A 19,850-nucleotide genomic window follows, 5' to 3' on the forward strand; every position below is an offset into this window, starting at 1 on the left:
TAGAGTGATGGGGGGGGTTAGAGTGATGGGGGGGGGGTTAGAGTGATGGGGGGGGGTTAGAGTGATGGGGGGGGGTTAGAGTGATGGGGGGGGGGTTAGAGTGATGGGGGGGGGTTAGAGTGATGGGGGGGGGGTTAGAGTGATGGGGGGGGGGTTAGAGTGATGGGGGGGGGTTAGAGTGATGGGGGGGGTTAGAGTGATGGGGGGGGGTTAGAGTGATGGGGGGGGGTTAGAGTGATGCGGGGGGGTTAGAGTGATGGGGGGGGGGTTAGAGTGATGGGGGGGGTTAGAGTGATGCGGGGGGGTTAGAGTGATGGGGGGGGGTTAGAGTGATGGGGGGAGGGGGTTAGAGTGATTGGGGGGGGGGGTGGTGAGGCCTCTGAGGGACGTTCACCCTGCGGAGCGGATGCTGAAGTTCTGTCCCTTTCCCTGCCCAGAGTACACAGTCCCAGAGGACTGGCTGTACAAGGAGGCTCGGCAACTCTTCCTGGAACCCGATGTGGTCGCTGCCGACTCGGTGGAACTGAAGTGGCTGGAACCGGACGAGGAAGGGCTGGTGAAATTCATGTGCACGGAGAAGCAGTTCAGGTAGGAATCGGGCGGCGGGGGTGGGGGGGGTTAGAGAGACATTGCTCAGATTTCTCACATCCCACACAACCCCTTCCATCTCCTTGATTCTCCCCTTACCCAGTCTCAGGGTGGCACAGTGGGTTAGCACTGCCGCCTCACAGCGCCAGGGACCCGGGTTCGATTCCCGGCTTGGGTCACTGTCTGTGTGGAGTCTGCACGTTCTCCCCGTGTCTGCGTGGGTTTCCTCCGGGTGCTCCGGTTTCCTCCCACAGTCTGAAAGACGTGGCTGGTTAGGGTGCATTGGGCCGTGCTAAATTCTCCCTCAGTGTTACCCGAACAGGCACCGGAGTGTGGCGACTCGGGGATCATTGCAGTGTTAATGTAAGCCTACTTGTGACACTAATAAATAAACTGAACTCCTGTCCCAGCGCCTATCTGTGTACTCGGGGAGTTTGTGTTTTTTTGCCCGTCGCAAGACTTTCCCTTTCACAAAACCATGGTGACTCTGCCCTGCCAAGATGGGTGCAAGGCACTGTTGTCTGCCTCTCGGGTCCTGGCCCTCTGCGGCTCACAACAGAGACCACGTTTTCCAGTCAGCTACACAGCCGAATATGTTCTCTGAGTCAATGGATTGTCACGGGTGTTGAAGGAGGCCATTCAGCCCATCGTGTCTGTACTAGCTCTCCGATCCAGCATCATGACTTGGTTCCATTCCCCTGCCTTTACCCCGAACCCCTGAATTTTGATTTGATTTGATTTATTATTGTCACATGTATTAACATCCAGTGAAAAGTATTGTTTCTTGCGCGCTATACAGACAAAGCATACCGTTCATAGAGAAGGAAAGGAGAGAGTGCAGAATGTAGTGTTACAGTCATAGCTAGGGTGTAGAGAAAGATCAACTTAGTGCGAGGTAGGTCCATTCAAAAGTCTGACAGCAGCAGGGAAGAAGCTGTTCTTGAGTCGGTCGGTGCGTGACCTCAGACTTTTGTATCTTTTTCCAAACGGAAGAAGGTGGAAGAGAGAATGTGCGTGGGGGGGGATCCTTAATTATGCCGGCCTGCTTTTCCCCGAGGCAGCGGGAAGTGTAGACAGAGTCAATGGATGGGAGGCTGGTTTGCGTGATGGATTGGGCTACATTCACGACCTTTTGTATTCCTTGCGGTCTTGGGCAGAGCAGGAGCCCCAGACCGAGCTGTGATACAACCAGAAAGAATGCTTTCTATGGGGCATCTGTGAAAGTTGGTGAGAGTCGTAGCTGACATGCCAAATTTCCTTAGTCCCCTGAGAAAGAAAGTTGATGGGGCTTTCTTAACTATAGTGTCGGCACGGGGGGGACCAGGACAGGTTGTTGGTGACCTGGATACCTAAAAACCTGAAGCTCTCGACCCTTTCTACTTCATCCCCGTTGATGTCGACAGGGGCATGTTCTCCATCCTGAAGCCGATGAAGTCACTTCTATTCAAATAATCATCAGATGTCCCTCTCAATCGAATCTGCCCCCTCCGCACTTCCAGACGGAACATTCCAGACCCCAAACCTCTCTCCGTGTGGGAAAAACTTCCCTCGAGTCACATTTGCTTCTTTTGCAGCTTTGCTTGAAATCTGTGCCTCTCGTTCTCGGTCTGTTTCCGAGCGGGAACAGTTTCTCCCGATCCACTCTGTCCAATTCTCCCCCTCATGATTTTGAACATCTCTGTCAAATCTCCTCTTAGCCGCCTTCTCTCCAAAGAAAACGTTCCCAACCCCTCCCAATTCATCCCAACTGAAGTTTCTCATCCCATTCTTGTAAACCTCTTCTGCATTCTCTCTCTCTCTCTCTCTCTCTCTCTCCAATGCGTTCACATCCTTCCTAGAGTGTGCAGCACCCCGAACTGTACACAATATTCCAGCCTCCGTCTAACTCGTGACTTGTATAAGTTCACCATAACCTCCTTTGCTCTCGTACTCTGTAAATCTCTCAACAATATACGCTTTATTAACTTAAGGGCGGCACAGTGGGTTAGCGCTGCTGCCTCACAGCGCCAGGGACCCGGGTTCGATTCCCGGCTTGGGTCTGTGCGGAGTCTGCACGTTCTCCCCGTGTCTGCATGGGTTTCCTCCGGGTGCTCCGGTTTCCTCCCACAGTCCGAAAGACGTGCTGGTTAGGGTGCTAAATTCTCCCTCCGTGTTACCCGAACAGGCGGCTCGGGGATTTTCACAGCAACTTCATTGCAGTGTTAATGTCAGCCGACTTGTGACACTAATAAATAAACTAAACTTTCTGTCTGCGCCTGCACTGCCACCGACGATGATCGATGCACATTTACACGCAGCTCCCTCTGCTCCTTTCAGAATTTAGAATTGCACCCTTTATTTTATATTGTCTCTCCAAATTCTTCCGACCAAAATGCCTCACCTCACACTTTTCCGCATTGAACTGTGTCTGCCATCTCTCTGTCCACTCCATCAATTTGACTGTGTCCTACTGAAGTTCTGCACTGTCCTCCTCCTGTCCTGGTCCCCCCCACGCCGACACTATAGTTAAGAAAGCCCCACCAACGCCTCTACTTTCTCAGAAGATGAAGGAAATTTGGCATGTCAGCTACGACTCTCACCAGCTTTTACAGATGCATCATAGAAAGCATTCTTCCTGGTTGTATCACAGCTTGGTCTGGGGCTCCTGCTCTGCCCAAGACTGCAAGGAACTACAAAAGGGTCGTGAATGTAGCCCAATCCATCACGCAAACCAGCCTCCCATCCATTGACTCTGTCTACACTTCCCGCTGCCTCGGGGAAAAGCAGCCGGCATAATTAAGGACCCCACACACCCCAGACATTCTCTCTTCCACCTCCTTCCGTCGGGAAAAAGATACAAAAGTCTGAGGTCACGTACCAACCGACTCAAGAACAGCTTCTTCCCTGCTGCTGTCAGACTTTTGAATGGACCGACCTCGCACTAAGTTGATCTTTCTCCACACCCTAGCTATGACTGTAACACTACATTCTGCACTCTCTCCTTTCCTTCTCTATGAACGGTATGTTTTGCCTGTATAGCGCGCAAGAAACAATACTTTTCACTGTAAATACATGTGACAATAATAAATCAAATCAAATCCTCGCAGTTCACAATGTTTCCAAGCTTTTTGTCATCCGCAAACTTTGAAGTTGTCGCCCACACTCCGAGATCTAGCTCATTAAAATACATCAGGACAGGCGAGGATCCCAATACCCACCCCGTGGGAACACCACGACAAACCTTCCTCCGTCCCGAAAAATACCCAGTGACCAACACCCTGCTTCCTATCATTCAGCCCATTCTAGAGTAGAATAGAATCCCGACAGTGCAGAAGGAGGCCTTTCAGCCCATCGAGTCTGCACCAACTACAATCCCACCCAGGCCCTATCCCCGGAACCCCAAATATTTTACCCACTAATCTCCCTGCCACTAAGGGACAATTTAGCATGGCCAATCCACCTAACCTGCACACCTTTGGACACTAAGGGACAATTTAGCATGGCCAATCCACCTAACCCGCACATCTTTGGACACTAGGGCAATTTGCCATGGCCAATCCACCCAACCTGCACATCTTTGGACATTAAGGGACAATTTAGCATGACCAATCTACTATGCAGGTGCAGCAGGCGGAAGGAAGGCAAATTGTGAGAGGTTTCGAGTACAGGAGCGAGGGATGTGTTGTTGCAATTATACAGGGCCTTGGTGAGGCCACACCGAGAGTATTGTGTGCAGTTTTGGTCTCCTTTTCTGAGGAAGGATGTTCTTGCTCTCGAGGGAGTTGCAGTGAAGGTTTCCCAGGCTGATCCCGGGGATGGCGGGACTGATGTACGAGGAGAGATTGACCAGGTTAGGATTGTTTTCACTGGAGTTCAGACAAATGAGGGGGGAATCTCACAGAGACTTATCAAATTCTAACAGGACTAGACAGGGTAGATGCAGGGAGGATGTTCCCGATGGTGGGGGAGTCCAGAACCAGGGGCTCACAGTCTGAGGATTCGGGGTAGACCATTTAGGACGGAGTTGAGGAGACACTTCTTCACCCAGAGAGTGGTGAGCCTGTGGAATTCATTCCCACAGGAAGTAGTTGATGCCAAAACATTGGTGGCGGCACGGTGGTTACCAGCTGCCTCACAGCTCCAGGAACCCAGGTTCGATTCCCGGCTCGGGTCACTGTCTTTGCGGAGTCTGCACGTTCTCCCCGTGTCTGCATGGGTTTTCTTCAGGTGCTCCGGTTTCCTCCCACAGTCCAAAGATGTGCAGGTTAGGTGCATTGGCCGTGCTAAATTAGAACATAGAAAAAATACGGCACAAACAGGCCCTTCGGCCCTCAAGTTGCGCCGGTCATGTCCCTACCTAGGCTTATATATAGGCTTACCTATAACCCTCAATCCTATTAAGTCCCAAGTACTCATCCAGAAGTCTCTTAAAAGTCCCTATCGAGTTTGCCTCCACCACCACTGACGGCAGCCGATTCCACTCGCCCACCACCCTCTGTGTGAAAAACTTCCCCCTAACATCTCCCCTGTACCTACCCCCCAGCACCTTAAACCTGTGTCCTCTCGTAGCAGCCATTTCCACCCTGGGAAAAAGCCTCCGAGAATCCACCCGATCTATACCTCTCAACATCTTGTACACCTCTACCAGGTCACCTCTCATCCTTCGTCTCTCCAAGGAGAAAAGACCGAGCTCCCTCAGCCTATCCTCATAAGGCATGCCACTCAATCCAGGCAACATCCTTGTAAATCTCCTCTGCACCCTTTCAATCATTTCCGCATTCCTCCTGTAATGAGGCGACCAGAACTGGGCACAGTACTCCAAGTGGGGTCTGACGAGGGTCTTATATAGCTGCATCATTATCCCCGGACTCCTAAACTCAATCCCTCGATTGATAAAGGCCAGCACACCATACGCCTTCTTAACCACCTCCTCCACCTGCGGGGCCGATTTTTGAGTCCTATGGACCCGGACCCCAAGGTCCTTCTGATCCTCTACAGTACTAAGATTTTTACCCTTGATATTATACTCCTTCATCCCATTTGACCTGCCAAAATGGACCACTACACATTTATCTGGGTTGAAGTCCATCTGTCACTTCTCCGCCCAGTCTTGCATCCTATCTATGTCCCTCTGTAACTTCTGACATCCCTCCAGACTATCCACAACCCCACCAACCTTTGTGTCGTTGGCAAACTTACCAACCCATCCCTCCATTTCCTCATCCAGATCATTTATGAAAATGACAAACAGCAAGGGTCCCAGAACAGATCCCTGGGGCACACCACTGGTGACCGACCTCCATGCTGAAAAAGATCCATCTACAACCACTCTCTGCCTTCTGCAGGCAAGCCAGTTCTGGATCCACAAAGCAACAGCCCCTTGGATCCCATGCCCTCTCACTTTCTCGAGAAGTCTTGCATGGGGGACCTTATCGAACGCCTTGCTGAAGTCCATGTAAACCACATCTACCGCTTTTCCTTTGTCAATGTGTTTAGTCACATTTTCAAAGAACTCCACTAGGCTCGTAAGGCACGATCTGCCTTTGACAAAGCCATGCTGAGTATTCTTGAGCATACTAAACTTCTCTAAATGTTCATAAATCCTGTCCCTCAGGATCTTCTCCATCAGCTTACCAACCACTGAGGTTAGACTCACCGGTCAGTAATTTCCTGGGCTATCCCTATTCCCCTTCTTGAATATAGGAACCACATCCTCAATCCTCCGGAACCTCTCCCGTCTCCATCGATGACGCAAAAATTGCCCGTTAGTGTCCAAAGATGTGTAGGTTAGGTGGATTGGCCATGCTAAATTGCCCCTTAGTGTCCAAAGATGTGTAGGTTAGGTGGATTGGCCATGGTAAATTGTCCCTTAGTGTCCAAAGATGTGCAGGTTAGGTGGATTGGCCATGCTAAATTGTCCCTCAGTGTCCAAAGATGTGTAGGTTAGGTGGATTGGCCATGGTAAATTGCCCCTTAGTGTCCTGGGATGCGTAGGTTAGAGGGAAAAATGGGTAAATATGTGGGGCTATGGGCCTGGGGTAGGATTGTTGCCTGTGCAGACTCGATGGGCTGAATGGCCTCCTTCTGCACTGTCGGGATTCTATGATTGAGTGTATTCAAGGATATAGCACTTGGGGCGAACGGGGTCAAAGGTTATGGGGGGAAAGCAGGATTAGGCTATTGAGTTGGATGATCAGCCATGATGGTGATGAATGGCGGAGCAGGCTCGAAGGGCCGAATGGCCTCCTCCTGCTCCTATCTTCTATGTTTCTGTGCTATGTTGTTGAGTTTGCTGCTCCCGCTTGACTCTGAAGTGAGTGACTGTCAGCGAGAAGAGGAACCGTTGCCTCTTTGACCATCTCTCTCCCCTTCTCCTGGCAGTGAGGAGCGCGTCAGGAACGGAGCGAAGAAGCTACTGAAGGGGCGACAGGGCAGCACCCAGGGGCGGCTGGACGACTTCTTCAAGGTCACGGGGTCGCTGACCTCTGTTAAGCGCAAGGTATGGGGTTTCCCGGGGAAGGGCAGGGGGTGTCCCCTCGACCTGTGGGTTAAACTGGAGGGTGAGGGGCGTAGTTGACTGGGCCCAGTGTTTATTACCCACCCCTAATTGCACCCCCCCCCCCCCCCCGTTCAGACGGGCGTGGGTGAGCCGCCATCTTGAACCCGCCGCAGTGCGGTGTAGGTAAACCCACGGCGCGGTTAGGGAGGGACCTCCGGGATTCTGACCCCAGCCACAGTGAAGGAACGGCCGATATATTTCAACGTTCCAACTATGATCATCTTGCTGGTGCCAGTACAGAGTGAGACTGCGGATAGTTGGGAACCTGTCTCGGGGGCAGGGAATTCATATGGTGTTCGTGGAAGTGGAAATGACTAGGGTTGGGAAGCATTTTCCGATCGGGGCCATTGTGATCTCCTGGACTCGTTTCGATCGCCTCAGGGGGTCGGAGAGGAATTTCCCAGATTTTTTCCCCATATTGGCCTTGGGGTTTTTCACTCTGGGTTTTCGCCTCTCCCTGGAGATCACATGGTCTGGAATGGGGGGGTGGGGGTAAGTTAATAGGTTGTAATGAACAAAGCATCGTAGCTGTGAGGGACAGCTCGGTGGATAGGATATTGGTATGTAGATAGGCTGGAAAATTGGGCGGGGATCCTGGATTCAGGATTCAATCCTGGACCGGGGAGCGGCGCGGGCTTGGAGGGCCGAAGGGCCTGTTCCTGTGCTGTATTGTTCTTTGTTCTTGTTTGTTCTTTGAGACAGGGGAGTTATGGTAGGTTACAGGAACCATGGTGCACGAAAGCTGTAACGAATTTAGTCAGGAAGAAAAGAAAAGCCTACCAAAGGTTCAGGGAGCTCGGTAATGTTAGAAATCTAGAAGAGTATACGACTAGTAGGAAGGAACTTAAGAAGGAAATTAGAAGAGCAAGAAGGGGTCATGAGAAGGCCTTGGCAGACAGGATAAAGGAAAACCCCAAGTATTCTACAAGTTTGTTAAGAGCAAGAGGATAAGATGTGAAGGAGTCGGACCTATCAAATGTGACGGTGGGAAAGTCTGTATAGAACCGGTAGATATAGCAGAGGTACTCAATGAATACTTTGCTTCAGTATTCACAGTGGAAAAGGATCTTGGTAGTTGCAGTGCAGACTTACAGTGGGCTGAGAAGATTGAGCATGTGGGCATTAGGAAAGAGGATGTGTTGGAGCTGTTGAAAAGCATCAAGTTAGATAAACCGCCTGGACCGGATGGGATGTACCCCAGGCTACTGTGGGAGGCGAGGGAAGAGATTGCTGAGACTCTGGCGATGATCTTTGCGTCATCAATGGAGACGGGAGAGGTTTTGGAGGATTGCAGACGTGGTTCCGTTATTCAAGAAAGGGAGAAGAGATAGCCCAGGAAATTATAGACCAGTGAGTCTAACCTCAGTGGTTGGTAAGTTGATGGAGAAGATCCTGAGAGGCAGGATTTATGAACATCTGGATAGGAATAGTATGATCAGAAATAGCCAGCACGGCTTTGTCCAAGGCAGATCATGCCTTACGAGCCGAACTGAATTTTTTGAAGATGTAACTAGACACATAGACGAGGGAAGAGCGGTAGATGTAGTTTATATGGATTTCAGCAAGGCGTTTGATAAGGTGCCCCATGAGTGACTGTCTCTCAGCCTGTAGGGAGGATTCAGTCACAGTGTGAGCGACTGTCTCTCAGCCTGTAGGGAGGATACAGTCACAGTGTGAGCAACTGTCTCCCAGCCTGTAGTGAGGATTCAGTCACTGTGTGAGCGACTGTCTCTCAGTCTGTAGGGAGGATACAGTCACAGTGTGAGTGACTGTCACAGCCTGTAGTGAGGATACAGTCACTGTGTGAGCGACTGTCTCTCAGCCTGTAGTGAGGATTCAGTCACAGTGCGAGCGACTGTCTCTCAGGCTGTAGGGAGGATACAGTCACAGTGTGAGCGACTGTCTCTCTGCCTGTAGGGAGGATACAGTCACAGGGTTAGCGACTGTCTCTCAGCCTGTAGGGAGGATACAGTCACAGTGTGAGCGACTGTCTCTCAGCCTGTAGGGAGGATACAGTCACAGTGTGAGCGACTGTCTCTCAGCCTGTAGGGAGGATACAGTCACAGTGTGAGCGACTGTCTCTCAGTCTGTAGTGAGGATACAGTCACAGTGTGAGTGACTGTCCCTCAGCCTGTAGGGAGGATACAGTCACAGTGTGAGCGACTGTCTCTCAGCCTGTAGGGAGGATACAGTCACAGTGTGAGCGAATGTCTCCCAGCCTGTAGGGAGGATACAGTCACAGTGTGAGTGACTGTCTCTCAGCCTGTAGGGAGGATACAGTCACAGTGTGAGCGACTGTCTCTCAGCCTGTAGGGAGGATACAGTCACAGTGTGCGTGACTGTCTCTCAGTCTGTAGGGAGGATACAGTCACAGTGTGAGCGAATGTCTCCCAGCCTGTAGGGAGGATACAGTCACAGTGTGAGTGACTGTCTCTCAGCCTGTAGGGAGGATACAGTCACAGTGTGAGCGACTGTCTCTCAGCCTGTAGGGAGGATACAGTCACAGTGTGAGCGACTGTCTCTCAGTCTGTAGGGATGATACAGTCACAGTGTGAGCGACTGTCTCTCAGCCTGTAGGGAGGATACAGTCACTGTGTGAGTGACTGTCTCTCAGCCTGTAGCGAGGATACAGTCACTGTGTGAGCGACTGTCTCTCAGCCTGTAGGGAGGATACAGTCACAGTGTGCGTGACTGTCTCTCAGTCTGTAGGGAGGATACAGTCACAGTGTGAGCGACTGTCTCTCAGTCTTAGGGAGGATACAGTCACAGTGTGAGCGACTGTCTCTCAGCCTGTAGGGAGGATACAGTCACAGTGTGAGTGACTGTCTCTCAGCCTGTAGGGAGGATACAGTCACACTGTGAGCGACTGTCTCTCAGCCTGTAGGGAGGATACAGTCACAGTGTGAGCGACTGTCTCTCAGCCTGTAGGGAGGATACAGTCACAGTGTGAGCGACTGTCTCTCAGTCTGTAGGGATGATACAGTCACAGTGTGAGCGACTGTCTCTCAGCCTGTAGGGAGGATACAGTCACAGTGTGAGCAACTGTCTCCCAGCCTGTAGTGAGGATTCAGTCACAGTGTGAGCGACTGTCTCTCAGCCTGTAGGGAGGATACAGTCACAGTGTGCGTGACTGTCTCTCAGTCTGTAGGGAGGATACAGTCACAGTGTGAGCGACTGTCTCTCAGTCTTAGGGAGGATACAGTCACAGTGTGAGCGACTGTCTCTCAGCCTGTAGGGAGGATATAGTCACAGTGTGCGTGACTGTCTCTCAGTCTGTAGGGAGGATACAGTCACAGTGTGAGCGACTGTCTCTCAGACTGTAGGGAGGATACAGTCACAGTGTGAGCGACTGTCTCAGTCTTAGGGAGGATACAGTCACAGTGTGAGCGACTGTCTCGCAGTCTTAGGGAGGATACAGTCACTCTGTGAGCGACTGTCTCTCAGCCTGTAGGGAGGATACAGTCACTGTGTGAGCGACTGTCTCAGTCTTAGGTAGGATACAGTCACTGTGTGAGCGACTGTCTCTCAGCCTGTAGGGAGGATACAGTCACTGTGTGAGCGACTGTCTCTCAGCCTGTAGGGAGGATACAGTCACTGTGTGAGCGACTGTCTCTCAGCCTGTAGGGAGGATACAGTCACTGTGTGAGCGACTGTCTCTCAGCCTGTAGGGAGGATACAGTCACTGTGTGAACGACTGTCTCTCAGTCTTAGGAAGGATACAGTCACAGTGTGAGTGACTGTCCCTCAGCCTGTAGGGAGGATACAGTCACTGTGTGAGCGACTGTCTCTCAGCCTGTAGGGAGGATACAGTCACTGTGTGAGCGACTGTCTCTCAGCCTGTAGGGAGGATACAGTCACTGTGTGAGCGACTGTCTCTCAGCCTGTAGGGAGGATACAGTCACTGTGTGAGCGACTGTCTCTCAGTCTTAGGGAGGATACAGTCACTGTGTGAGCGACTGTCTCTCAGCCTGTAGGGAGGATACAGTCACTGTGTGAGCGACTGTCTCTCAGCCTGTAGGGAGGATACAGTCACTGTGTGAGCGACTGTCTCAGCCTGTAGGGAGGATACAGTCACTGTGTGAGTGACTGTCTCTCAGCCTGTAGCGAGGATACAGTCACTGTGTGAGCGACTGTCTCTCAGCCTGTAGTGAGGATACAGTCACTGTGTGAGCGACTGTCTCTCAGCCTGTAGGGAGGATACAGTCACTGTGTGAGCGACTGTCTCTCAGCCTGTAGGGAGGATACAGTCACTGTGTGAGCGACTGTCTCTCAGCCTGTAGTGAGGATACAGTCACAGTGTGAGCGACTGTCTCTCAGCCTGTAGTGAGGATACAGTCACAGTGTGAGCGACTGTCTCTGACATTTTCCCCTCCTGTCTCTCTCTCTCTCACAGGAACCTGAGCCCAAAGGCTCTGCCAAGAAGAAAGCTAAAACCGGCGGCGGCAAGTTCAAAAAGGGGAAATGAGTCTGAACGCGGCCCGGCGGGGAGAGGGGGGGGGGTCTCTTGTTTTGGGGGAACGGCCCAGGATTTAGATTCAACCCCACCCACGTCCCAGCGAGGGACGACTGAAGAACCTCACCGTCACTGAGAACCACAGGCGGGTTACAGGCAAACTCACGCCTCAAGGAATGGACCGGAAGAGAGTCCAGAGCTTTTCCCCCGTCCTCTGCGAACCAACCCTCTTGTGCGGCCTGATCTACCCCTCGATCTCTACCCTCCCCTCCCCCGCAGTGATAAGACACGTGTCGATTACACACATGTTTCACATGTACAGACACAGCACGTCAAACGTTGCAATGTTCCAATGGGGTTGGGACCCATATTTTTTTAATAGTTTTTTTTTTAAAGTTGTACATTGCTGTTTCAAATAAAGGTTCCACCCAGGACAACTTCTGGTTCTCTTTTTGCCCAAAGCTGGATAATCGCACTGAGCAAATCGCAAACTCCCCCCCCGCCCCCCTCCCGCCCTCTCTCCAGCTGGCCCGGGGCACACATTTCGCCCTCACGCTTATCCATAAGACATAGAACAGTACAGCACAGAACAGGCCCTTCGGCCCACGATGTTGTGCCGACCTTCATCTGAAACCAAGATCAAGCTATCCCACTCCCTACCATCCTGGTGTGCTCCATGTGCCTATCCAATAACCGCTTAAATGTTCCTAAAGTGTCTGACTCCACTATCACTGCAGGCAGTCCATTCCACACCCCAACCACTCTCTGCGTAAAGAACCTACCTCTGATATCCTTCCAATATCTCCCACCATGAACCCTATAGTTATGCCCCCTTGTAATAGCTCCATCCACCCGAGGAAATAGTCTTTGAACGTTCACTCTATCTATCCCCTTCATCATTTTATAAACCTCTATTAAGTCTCCCCTCAACCTCCTCCGCTCCAAAGAGAACAGCCCTAGCTCCCTCAACCTTTCCGCATAAGACCTACCCTCCAAACCAGGCAGCATCCTGGTAAATCTCCTTTGCACTCTTTCCAGCGCTTCCACATCCTTCTTATAGTGAGGTGACCAGAACTGCACACAATATTCCAAATGTGGTCTCACCAAGGTCCTGTACAGTTGCAGCATAACCCCACGGCTCTTAAACTCCAACCCCCTGTTAATAAAATCTAACACACTATAGGCCTTCTTCACAGCTCTATCCACTTGAGTGGCAACCTTTAGAGATCTGTGGATATGGACCCCAAGATCTCTCTGTTCCTCCACAGTCTGCAGAACCCTACCTTTGACCCTGTAATCCACATTTAAATTTGTCATACCAAAATGAATCACCTCACATTTATCAGGGTTAAACTCCCATTTGCCATTTTTCAGCCCAGCTTTGCATCCCATCTATGTCTCTTTGCAGCCGACAACAGCCCTCCACCTCATCCACTACTCCACCAAGACATCGGAGTAGAATTAGGCCACTCGGCCCATCGAGTCTGCTCTGCCATTCAATCATGGCTGATATTTTTCTCATCCCCATTCTCCTGCCTTTTCCCCATAACCCCTGATCCCCTTATTAATCAAGAACCTATCTATCTCTGTCTTAAAGACACTCAATGACCCGGCCTCCACAGCCTTCTGCAGCAAAGAGTTCCACAGATTCACCACTCTCTGGCTGAAGAAATTCCTCCTCATCTCTGTTCTAAAGGAGGTTTACCCTGAGGTTGTGCCCTCTGGTTCTAGTTTTTCCTACAAGTGGAAACATCCTCTCCACGTCCACTCTATCCAGGCCTCGCAGTATCCTCTAAGTTTCAATAAGATCCCCCCCTCATCCTTCTAAACTCCAACGAGTACAGACCCAGAGTCCTCAACCGTTCCTCATACGACAAGCTCATCATTCCAGGGATCATTCTTGTGAACCGCCTCTGGACCCTTTCCAAGGCCAGCACATCCTTCCTTAGATATGAGGCCCAAAACTGCTCACAAATGGGGTCTGACCAGAGCCTTATACAGCCTCAGATGTCCATCCCTGCTCTTGTATTCTAGCCCTCTCGACATGAATGCTAACATTGCATTTACCTTCCTAACTGCCGACTGAACCTGCACGTTAACCTGAAGAGAACCTTGAACAATGACTCCCAAGTTCCTTTGTGTTTCTGATTTCCTCAGCATTTCCCCATTTAGAAAATAGTCTCTGCCTCCAATCCTCCTTCCAAAGTGATAACCTCACACTTTCCCACATTGTATTCCATCTGCCACTTCTTTGCCGACTCTCCTAACCTGTCCAAGTCCTTCTGCAGCCCCCCCTGCTTCCTCAATACTACCTGTCCCTCTACATATCTTTGTATCATCTGCAAACTCAGCAACAGTGCCTTCAGTTCCTTCCTCCAAATCGTCAATGTATATTGTGAAAGGTTGTGGTCCCAGCACCCTCACACTGATCCAACCCAACTTTGGGTCAGTTCCTCGCATACAGATCTCATGAAGAGGGAAGGAGGGAAGGATCAGTGACGTGGATAACACTGTGGGAGCGTCGGTGCTGAGGGAGCGCCGCACTGTGGGAGGGTCAGTGCTGAGGGAGCGCCGCACTGTGGGAGGGTCAGTGCCGAGGGAGCACCGCACTGTGGGAGGGTCAGTGCTGAGGGAGCGCCGCACTGTGGGAGGGTCAGTGCTGAGGGAGCGCCGCACTGTGGGAGGGTCAGTGCTGAGGGAGCGCCGCACTGTGGGAGGGTCAGTGCTGAGGGAGCGCCGCACTGTGGGAGGGTCAGTGCTGAGGGAGCGCCGCACTGTGGGAGCGTCAGTGCTGAGGGAAGGTTTTGTTTTTCAGGATGAGTGTAAATGATCCTGTGGCCACTATTTTCAAGAAGAGTTGGAGATTTCTACATCACATCCTGACTGGTATTATTCCACAAGTAAAGATCATTGGAAAAGCTGACCTCATGATTGCTTTGCTGTGGGATCTTGCTGTGTGTCTTGGATTGGAAACGGCGAAGATCTCTTTAAATGTGGTTCATTGGTTCGGGGTGCCGCCACAGCAGATCAATCGTCGAAACAATGGTGAGACAGAGACAGGAATGAGATCGAGAATCTGGTGAACTGGTGCGGCAACAATAATCTCTCCCTCAATGTCAACAAAACAAAGGAGATTGTCATCGACTTCAGGAAGCGTAAAGGAGAACATGCCCCTGTCTACATCAACGGGGACGAAGTAGAAAGGGTCGAGGGCTTCAGGTTTTTAGGTGTCCAGGTCACCAACAACCTGTCCTGGTCCCCCCCATGCCAACACTATAGTCAAAGAGGTTTACAGCATGGAAACAGGCCCTTCAGCCCAACTTGTCCATGCCGCCCTTTTTTTTAAACCCCTAAGCTAATCCCAATTGCCCGCGTTTGGCCCATATCCCTCTATACCCATCTTACCCATGTAACTAAATGCTTTTTCAAAGACAAAATTGTACCCGCCTCTACTACTGCCTCTGGGAGCTCGTTCCAGACACTCACCACCCTCTGTGTGAAAAAATTGCCCCTCTGGACACTTTTGTATCTCTCCCCTCTCACCTTAAACCTGTGACCTCTAGTTTTAGACTCCCCTACCTTTGGGAAAAGATATTGACTATCTAGCTGATCTGTGCCCCACATTATTTTATAGACCTCTATAAGATCACCCCTCAGCCTCCTACGCTCCAGAGAAAAAAGCCCCAGTCTATCCAGCCTCTCCTTATAACTCAATCCATCAAGTCCCGGTAGCATCCCAGTAAATCTTTTCTGCACTCTTTCTAGTTTAATAATTTCCTTTCCATAATAGAGGTCAAAATGGCCGACTCCTGCTTCCAGTTACTTTGTCAACAAACTGTGGAATGCTGGGAGGAAAAGTTTGGCCAATTTTGGAAAATTGTCCATTCCTCAAACTTTTTTTTCAGGATTTCAATAATTGGCCTTTCTTTTAGTTAAATGTGTTCTTGCGAAAGGACAAACTACGAAACCCAATCCGAAGTGTCTCATGACTGAATCTAATTCATACGTCTCTTATTTCACCTGATTTGCTTTCAAACTGATCCAAATGGCTTTTAAAGTTGACTGCGTTCAGACTGGGTACAATTTAAACACTCCCAGGACAGATACAGCACGGGGTTAGATACAGAGTAAAGCTCCCTCTACACTGTCCCTATCAAACACTCCCAGGACAGGTACAGCACGGGGTTAGATACAGAGTAAAGCTCCCTCTACACTGTCCCCCATCAAACACTCCCAGGACAGGTACAGCACGGGGTTAGATACAAAGTAAAGCTCCCTCTACACTGTCCCCATCAAACACTCCCAGGACAGATACAGCACAGGGTTAGATCCAGAGTAAAGCTCCCTCTACACTGTCCCCCATCAAACACTCCCAGGACAGGTACAGCACGGGGTTAGATACAAAGTAAAGCTTCCTCTACACTGTCCCCATCAAACACTCCCAGGACAGGTACAGCACGGGGTTAGATACAGAGTAAAGCTCCCTATACACTGTCCCCCATCAAACACTCCCAGGACAGGTACAGCACGGGGTTAGATACAGAGTAAAGCTCCCTATACACTGTCCCCCATCAAACACTCCCAGGACAGGTACAGCACGGGGTTAGATACAAAGTAAAGCTCCCTCTACACTGTCCCCATCAAACACTCCCAGGACAGATACAGCACAGGGTTAGATCCAGAGTAAAGCTCCCTCTACACTGTCCCCCATCAAACACTCCCAGGACAGGTACAGCACGGGGTTAGATACAAAGTAAAGCTTCCTCTACACTGTCCCCATCAAACACTCCCAGGACAGGTACAGCACGGGGTTAGATACAGAGTAAAGCTCCCTATACACTGTCCCCCATCAAACACTCCCAGGACAGGTACAGCACGGGGTTAGATACAGAGTAAAGCTCCCTATACACTGTCCCCCATCAAACACTCCCAGGACAGATACAGCACGGGGTTAGATACAGAGTAAAGCTCCCTATACACTGTCCCCCATCAAACACTCCCAGGACAGGTACAGCACGGGGTTAGATACAAAGTAAAGCTCCCTCTACACTGTCCCCCATCAAACACTCCCAGGACAGATACAGCACGGGGTTAGATACAAAGTAAAGCTTCCTCTACACTGTCCCCATCAAACACTCCCAGGACAGGTACAGCACGGGGTTAGATACAGAGTAAAGCTCCCTCTGCACTGTCCCCCATCAAACACTCCCAGGACAGGTACAGCACGGGGTTAGATACAGAGTACAGCTCCCTCTACACTGTCCCCATCAAACACTCCCAGGACAGGTACAGCACGGGGTTAGATACAGAGTAAAGGTCCCTCTACACCGTCCCCATCAAACACTCCCTGGACAGGTACAGCACGGGGTGAGATACAGAATAAAGCTCCCTCTACACTGTCCCCCATCAAACACTCCCAGGACAGGTACAGCACGGGGTTAGATACAGAGTAAAGCTCCCTCTACACCGTCCCCATCAAACACTCCCTGGACAGGTACAGCACGGGGTGAGATACAGAATAAAGCTCCCTCTACACTGTCCCCCATCAAACGCTCCCAGGACAGGTACAGCACGGGGTTAGATACAGAGTAAAGCTCCCTCTACACTGTCCCCCATCAAACACTCCCAGGACAGGTACAGCACGGGGTTAGATACAGAGTAAAGCTCCCTCTACACTGTCCCCATCAAACACTCCCAGGACAGGTACAGCACGGGGTTAGATACAGAGTAAAGCTCCTCGACCCTGTCCCCCATCAAACACTCCCAGGACAGGTACGGAGAAGTCCGAAAGGGGGAACAATGTGAGAGGCAGAGAGTGGGATACGGAGAGCGTGGGATACAGAGAGAATGGACTACGAAGGGGGGGATACGGAGAGGGTGTGATACGGAGGGGGAGGGATACGGAGAGGGTGGGATACGGAGGGGGAGGGATACGGAGAGGGTGGGATACGGACGGGGTGGGGAACGGAGAGCGTGCGATACAAAGAGAATGGACTACGAAGGGGGGGATACGGAGAGGGTGGGATACGGACGGGGTGGGGAACGGAGAGCGTGCGATACAAAGAGAATGGACTACGAAGGGGGGGATCCGGAGGAGGTGGGATACGGAGGGGGTGGGATACGGAGATCGTGCGATACAAAGAGAATGGACTACGAAGGGGGGGATACGGACGGGGTGGGATACGGCAGGGGTGGGATACGGAGAGGGTGGGGTACAGAGGGGGTGGGAAACGGAGGGGGTGGGATACGGAGGGATGGGGGTACAGAGGGGGTGGGAAACAGCGACAGTGGGCTTTGGGGAGAGTGAGGTATGGAAGGGGTGGGATACAGCGACAGTGGAATATTGCGAGAGTGGGATACAGAGGGGGTGGGATATGGAGGGGGTGGGAAACAGCAACAGTGGTATACAGGGAGAGTGGGATATGGAGGGAGTGGGATACAGAGAGAGGGATATGGAGAGGATGGGATACAGAGAGTGTGGGATACGGGGAGAGTGGGATATGGAGGGGGTGGGACACAGCGACAGTGGGATATGGAGGGAGTGGGATACAGCGACAGTGGGATACGGAGGGAGTGGGATACAGCGACAGTGGGATATGGAGGGAGTGGGATACAGAAACAGTGGGATATGGAGGGAGTGGGATACAGCGACAGTGGGATATGGAGGGGGTGGGATACAGCGACAGTGGGATATGGAGGGAGTGGGATACAGCGACAGTGGGATATGGAGGGGGTGGGATACAGCGACAGTGGGATATGGAGGGAGTGGGATACAGCGACAGTGGGATATGGAGGGGGTGGGATACAGCGACAGTGGGATATGGAGGGGGTGTGACACAGCGACAGTGGGATATGGAGGGAGTGGGATACAGCAACAGTGGGATATGGAGGGGGGATACAGCGACAGTGGGATATGGAGGGGGTGAGATATAGTGACAGTGGAATATGGAGGGGGTGAGATACAGCGACAGTGGGATATGGAGGGGGGTACAGCGACAGTGTGATATGGAGGGAGTAGGATACAGTGACTGTGGGATATGGAGGGGGTGGGATACAGTGACAGTGGGATATGGAGGGGGTGTGATACAGTGACAGTGGGATATGGAGGGGGTGGGATACAGTGACAGTGGGATATGGAGAGAGTAGGATACAGTGACAGTGGGATATGGAGGGGGGGTACAGCGACAGTGGGATATCGGGGGGGTACAGCGACAGTGGGATATGGAGGGGGGATACAGCGACAGTGGGATATGGAGGGGGGGGGTACAGCGACAGTGGGATATGGAGGGGGGGTACAGCGACAGTGGGATATGGAGGGAGGAGGTACAGTGACAGTGGGATATGGGGGCGGTACAGCGACAGTGGGATATGGAGGGGGTGGGATACAGCGACAATGGGATATGGAGGGAGTAGGATACAGTGACAGTGGGATATGGAGGGTGGTACAGCGACAGTGGGATATGGAGGGGGGTACAGCGACAGTGGGATATGGAGGGGGGGGTACAGCGACAGTGGGATATGGAGGGGGTGTGACACAGCGACAGTGGGATATGGAGGGAGTGGGATACAGCAACAGTGGGATATGGAGGGGGTGAGATATAGTGACAGTGGAATATGGAGGGGGTGAGATACAGCGACAGTGGGATATGGAGGGGGGGTACAGCGACAGTGGGATATGGAGGGAGTAGGATACAGTGACTGTGGGATATGGAGGGGGTGGGATACAGTGACAGTGGGATATGGAGGGGGTGTGATACAGCGACAGTGGGATATGGAGGGGGTGGGATACAGCGACAGTGGGATATGGAGGGAGTAGGATACAGTGACAGTGGGATATGGAGGGGGGGTACAGCGACAGTGGGATATCGGGGGGGGGTACAGCGACAGTGGGATATGGAGGGGGGATACAGCGACAGTGGGATATGGAGGGGGGGGTACAGCGACAGTGGGATATGGAGGGGGGGTACAGCGACAGTGGGATATGGAGGGAGGAGGTACAGTGACAGTGGGATATGGGGGCGGTACAGCGACAGTGGGATATGGAGGGGGTGGGATACAGCGACAGTGGGATATGGAGGGAGTAGGATACAGTGACAGTGGGATATGGAGGGTGGTACAGCGACAGTGGGATATGGAGGGGGGTACAGCGACAGTGGGATATGGAGGGGGGGTACAGCGACAGTGGGATATGGAGGGGGTGTGACACAGCGACAGTGGGATATGGAGGGAGTGGGATACAGCAACAGTGGGATATGGAGGGGGTGAGATATA

The 19,850-nt window shown here is 51.8% G+C and overlaps 1 protein-coding gene across 1 annotated transcript; it reads left to right on the forward strand.

The window, feature by feature from the left end:
• Window positions 1–378: 378 nt before the first annotated feature.
• Window positions 379–12,014, forward strand: LOC144490872 (flap endonuclease 1-like). Its single transcript, XM_078208562.1, has 3 exons — window positions 379–588; window positions 6,949–7,066; window positions 11,520–12,014. The coding sequence occupies exons 1-3, from the start codon at window positions 407–409 to the stop codon at window positions 11,589–11,591; spliced, it is 372 nt and encodes a 123-aa protein (XP_078064688.1). The 5' UTR covers window positions 379–406; the 3' UTR covers window positions 11,592–12,014.
• Window positions 12,015–19,850: the final 7,836 nt, after the last annotated feature.

Source organism: Mustelus asterias, unplaced genomic scaffold, assembly GCF_964213995.1.
Source record: "Mustelus asterias unplaced genomic scaffold, sMusAst1.hap1.1 HAP1_SCAFFOLD_3943, whole genome shotgun sequence".
NCBI classification, from domain to species: domain Eukaryota; kingdom Metazoa; phylum Chordata; class Chondrichthyes; order Carcharhiniformes; family Triakidae; genus Mustelus; species Mustelus asterias.

Coding starts and splice junctions, on each gene's coding strand:
- LOC144490872 (XM_078208562.1), top strand. CDS start 407: ATGCTGAAGTTCTGTCCCTTTCCCTGCCCAGAGTACACAGTCCCAGAG. Junction 589..6,948: donor TGCACGGAGAAGCAGTTCAG/GTAGGAATCGGG, acceptor TTCTCCTGGCAG/TGAGGAGCGCGTCAGGAACG. Junction 7,067..11,519: donor TGACCTCTGTTAAGCGCAAG/GTATGGGGTTTC, acceptor TCTCTCTCACAG/GAACCTGAGCCCAAAGGCTC.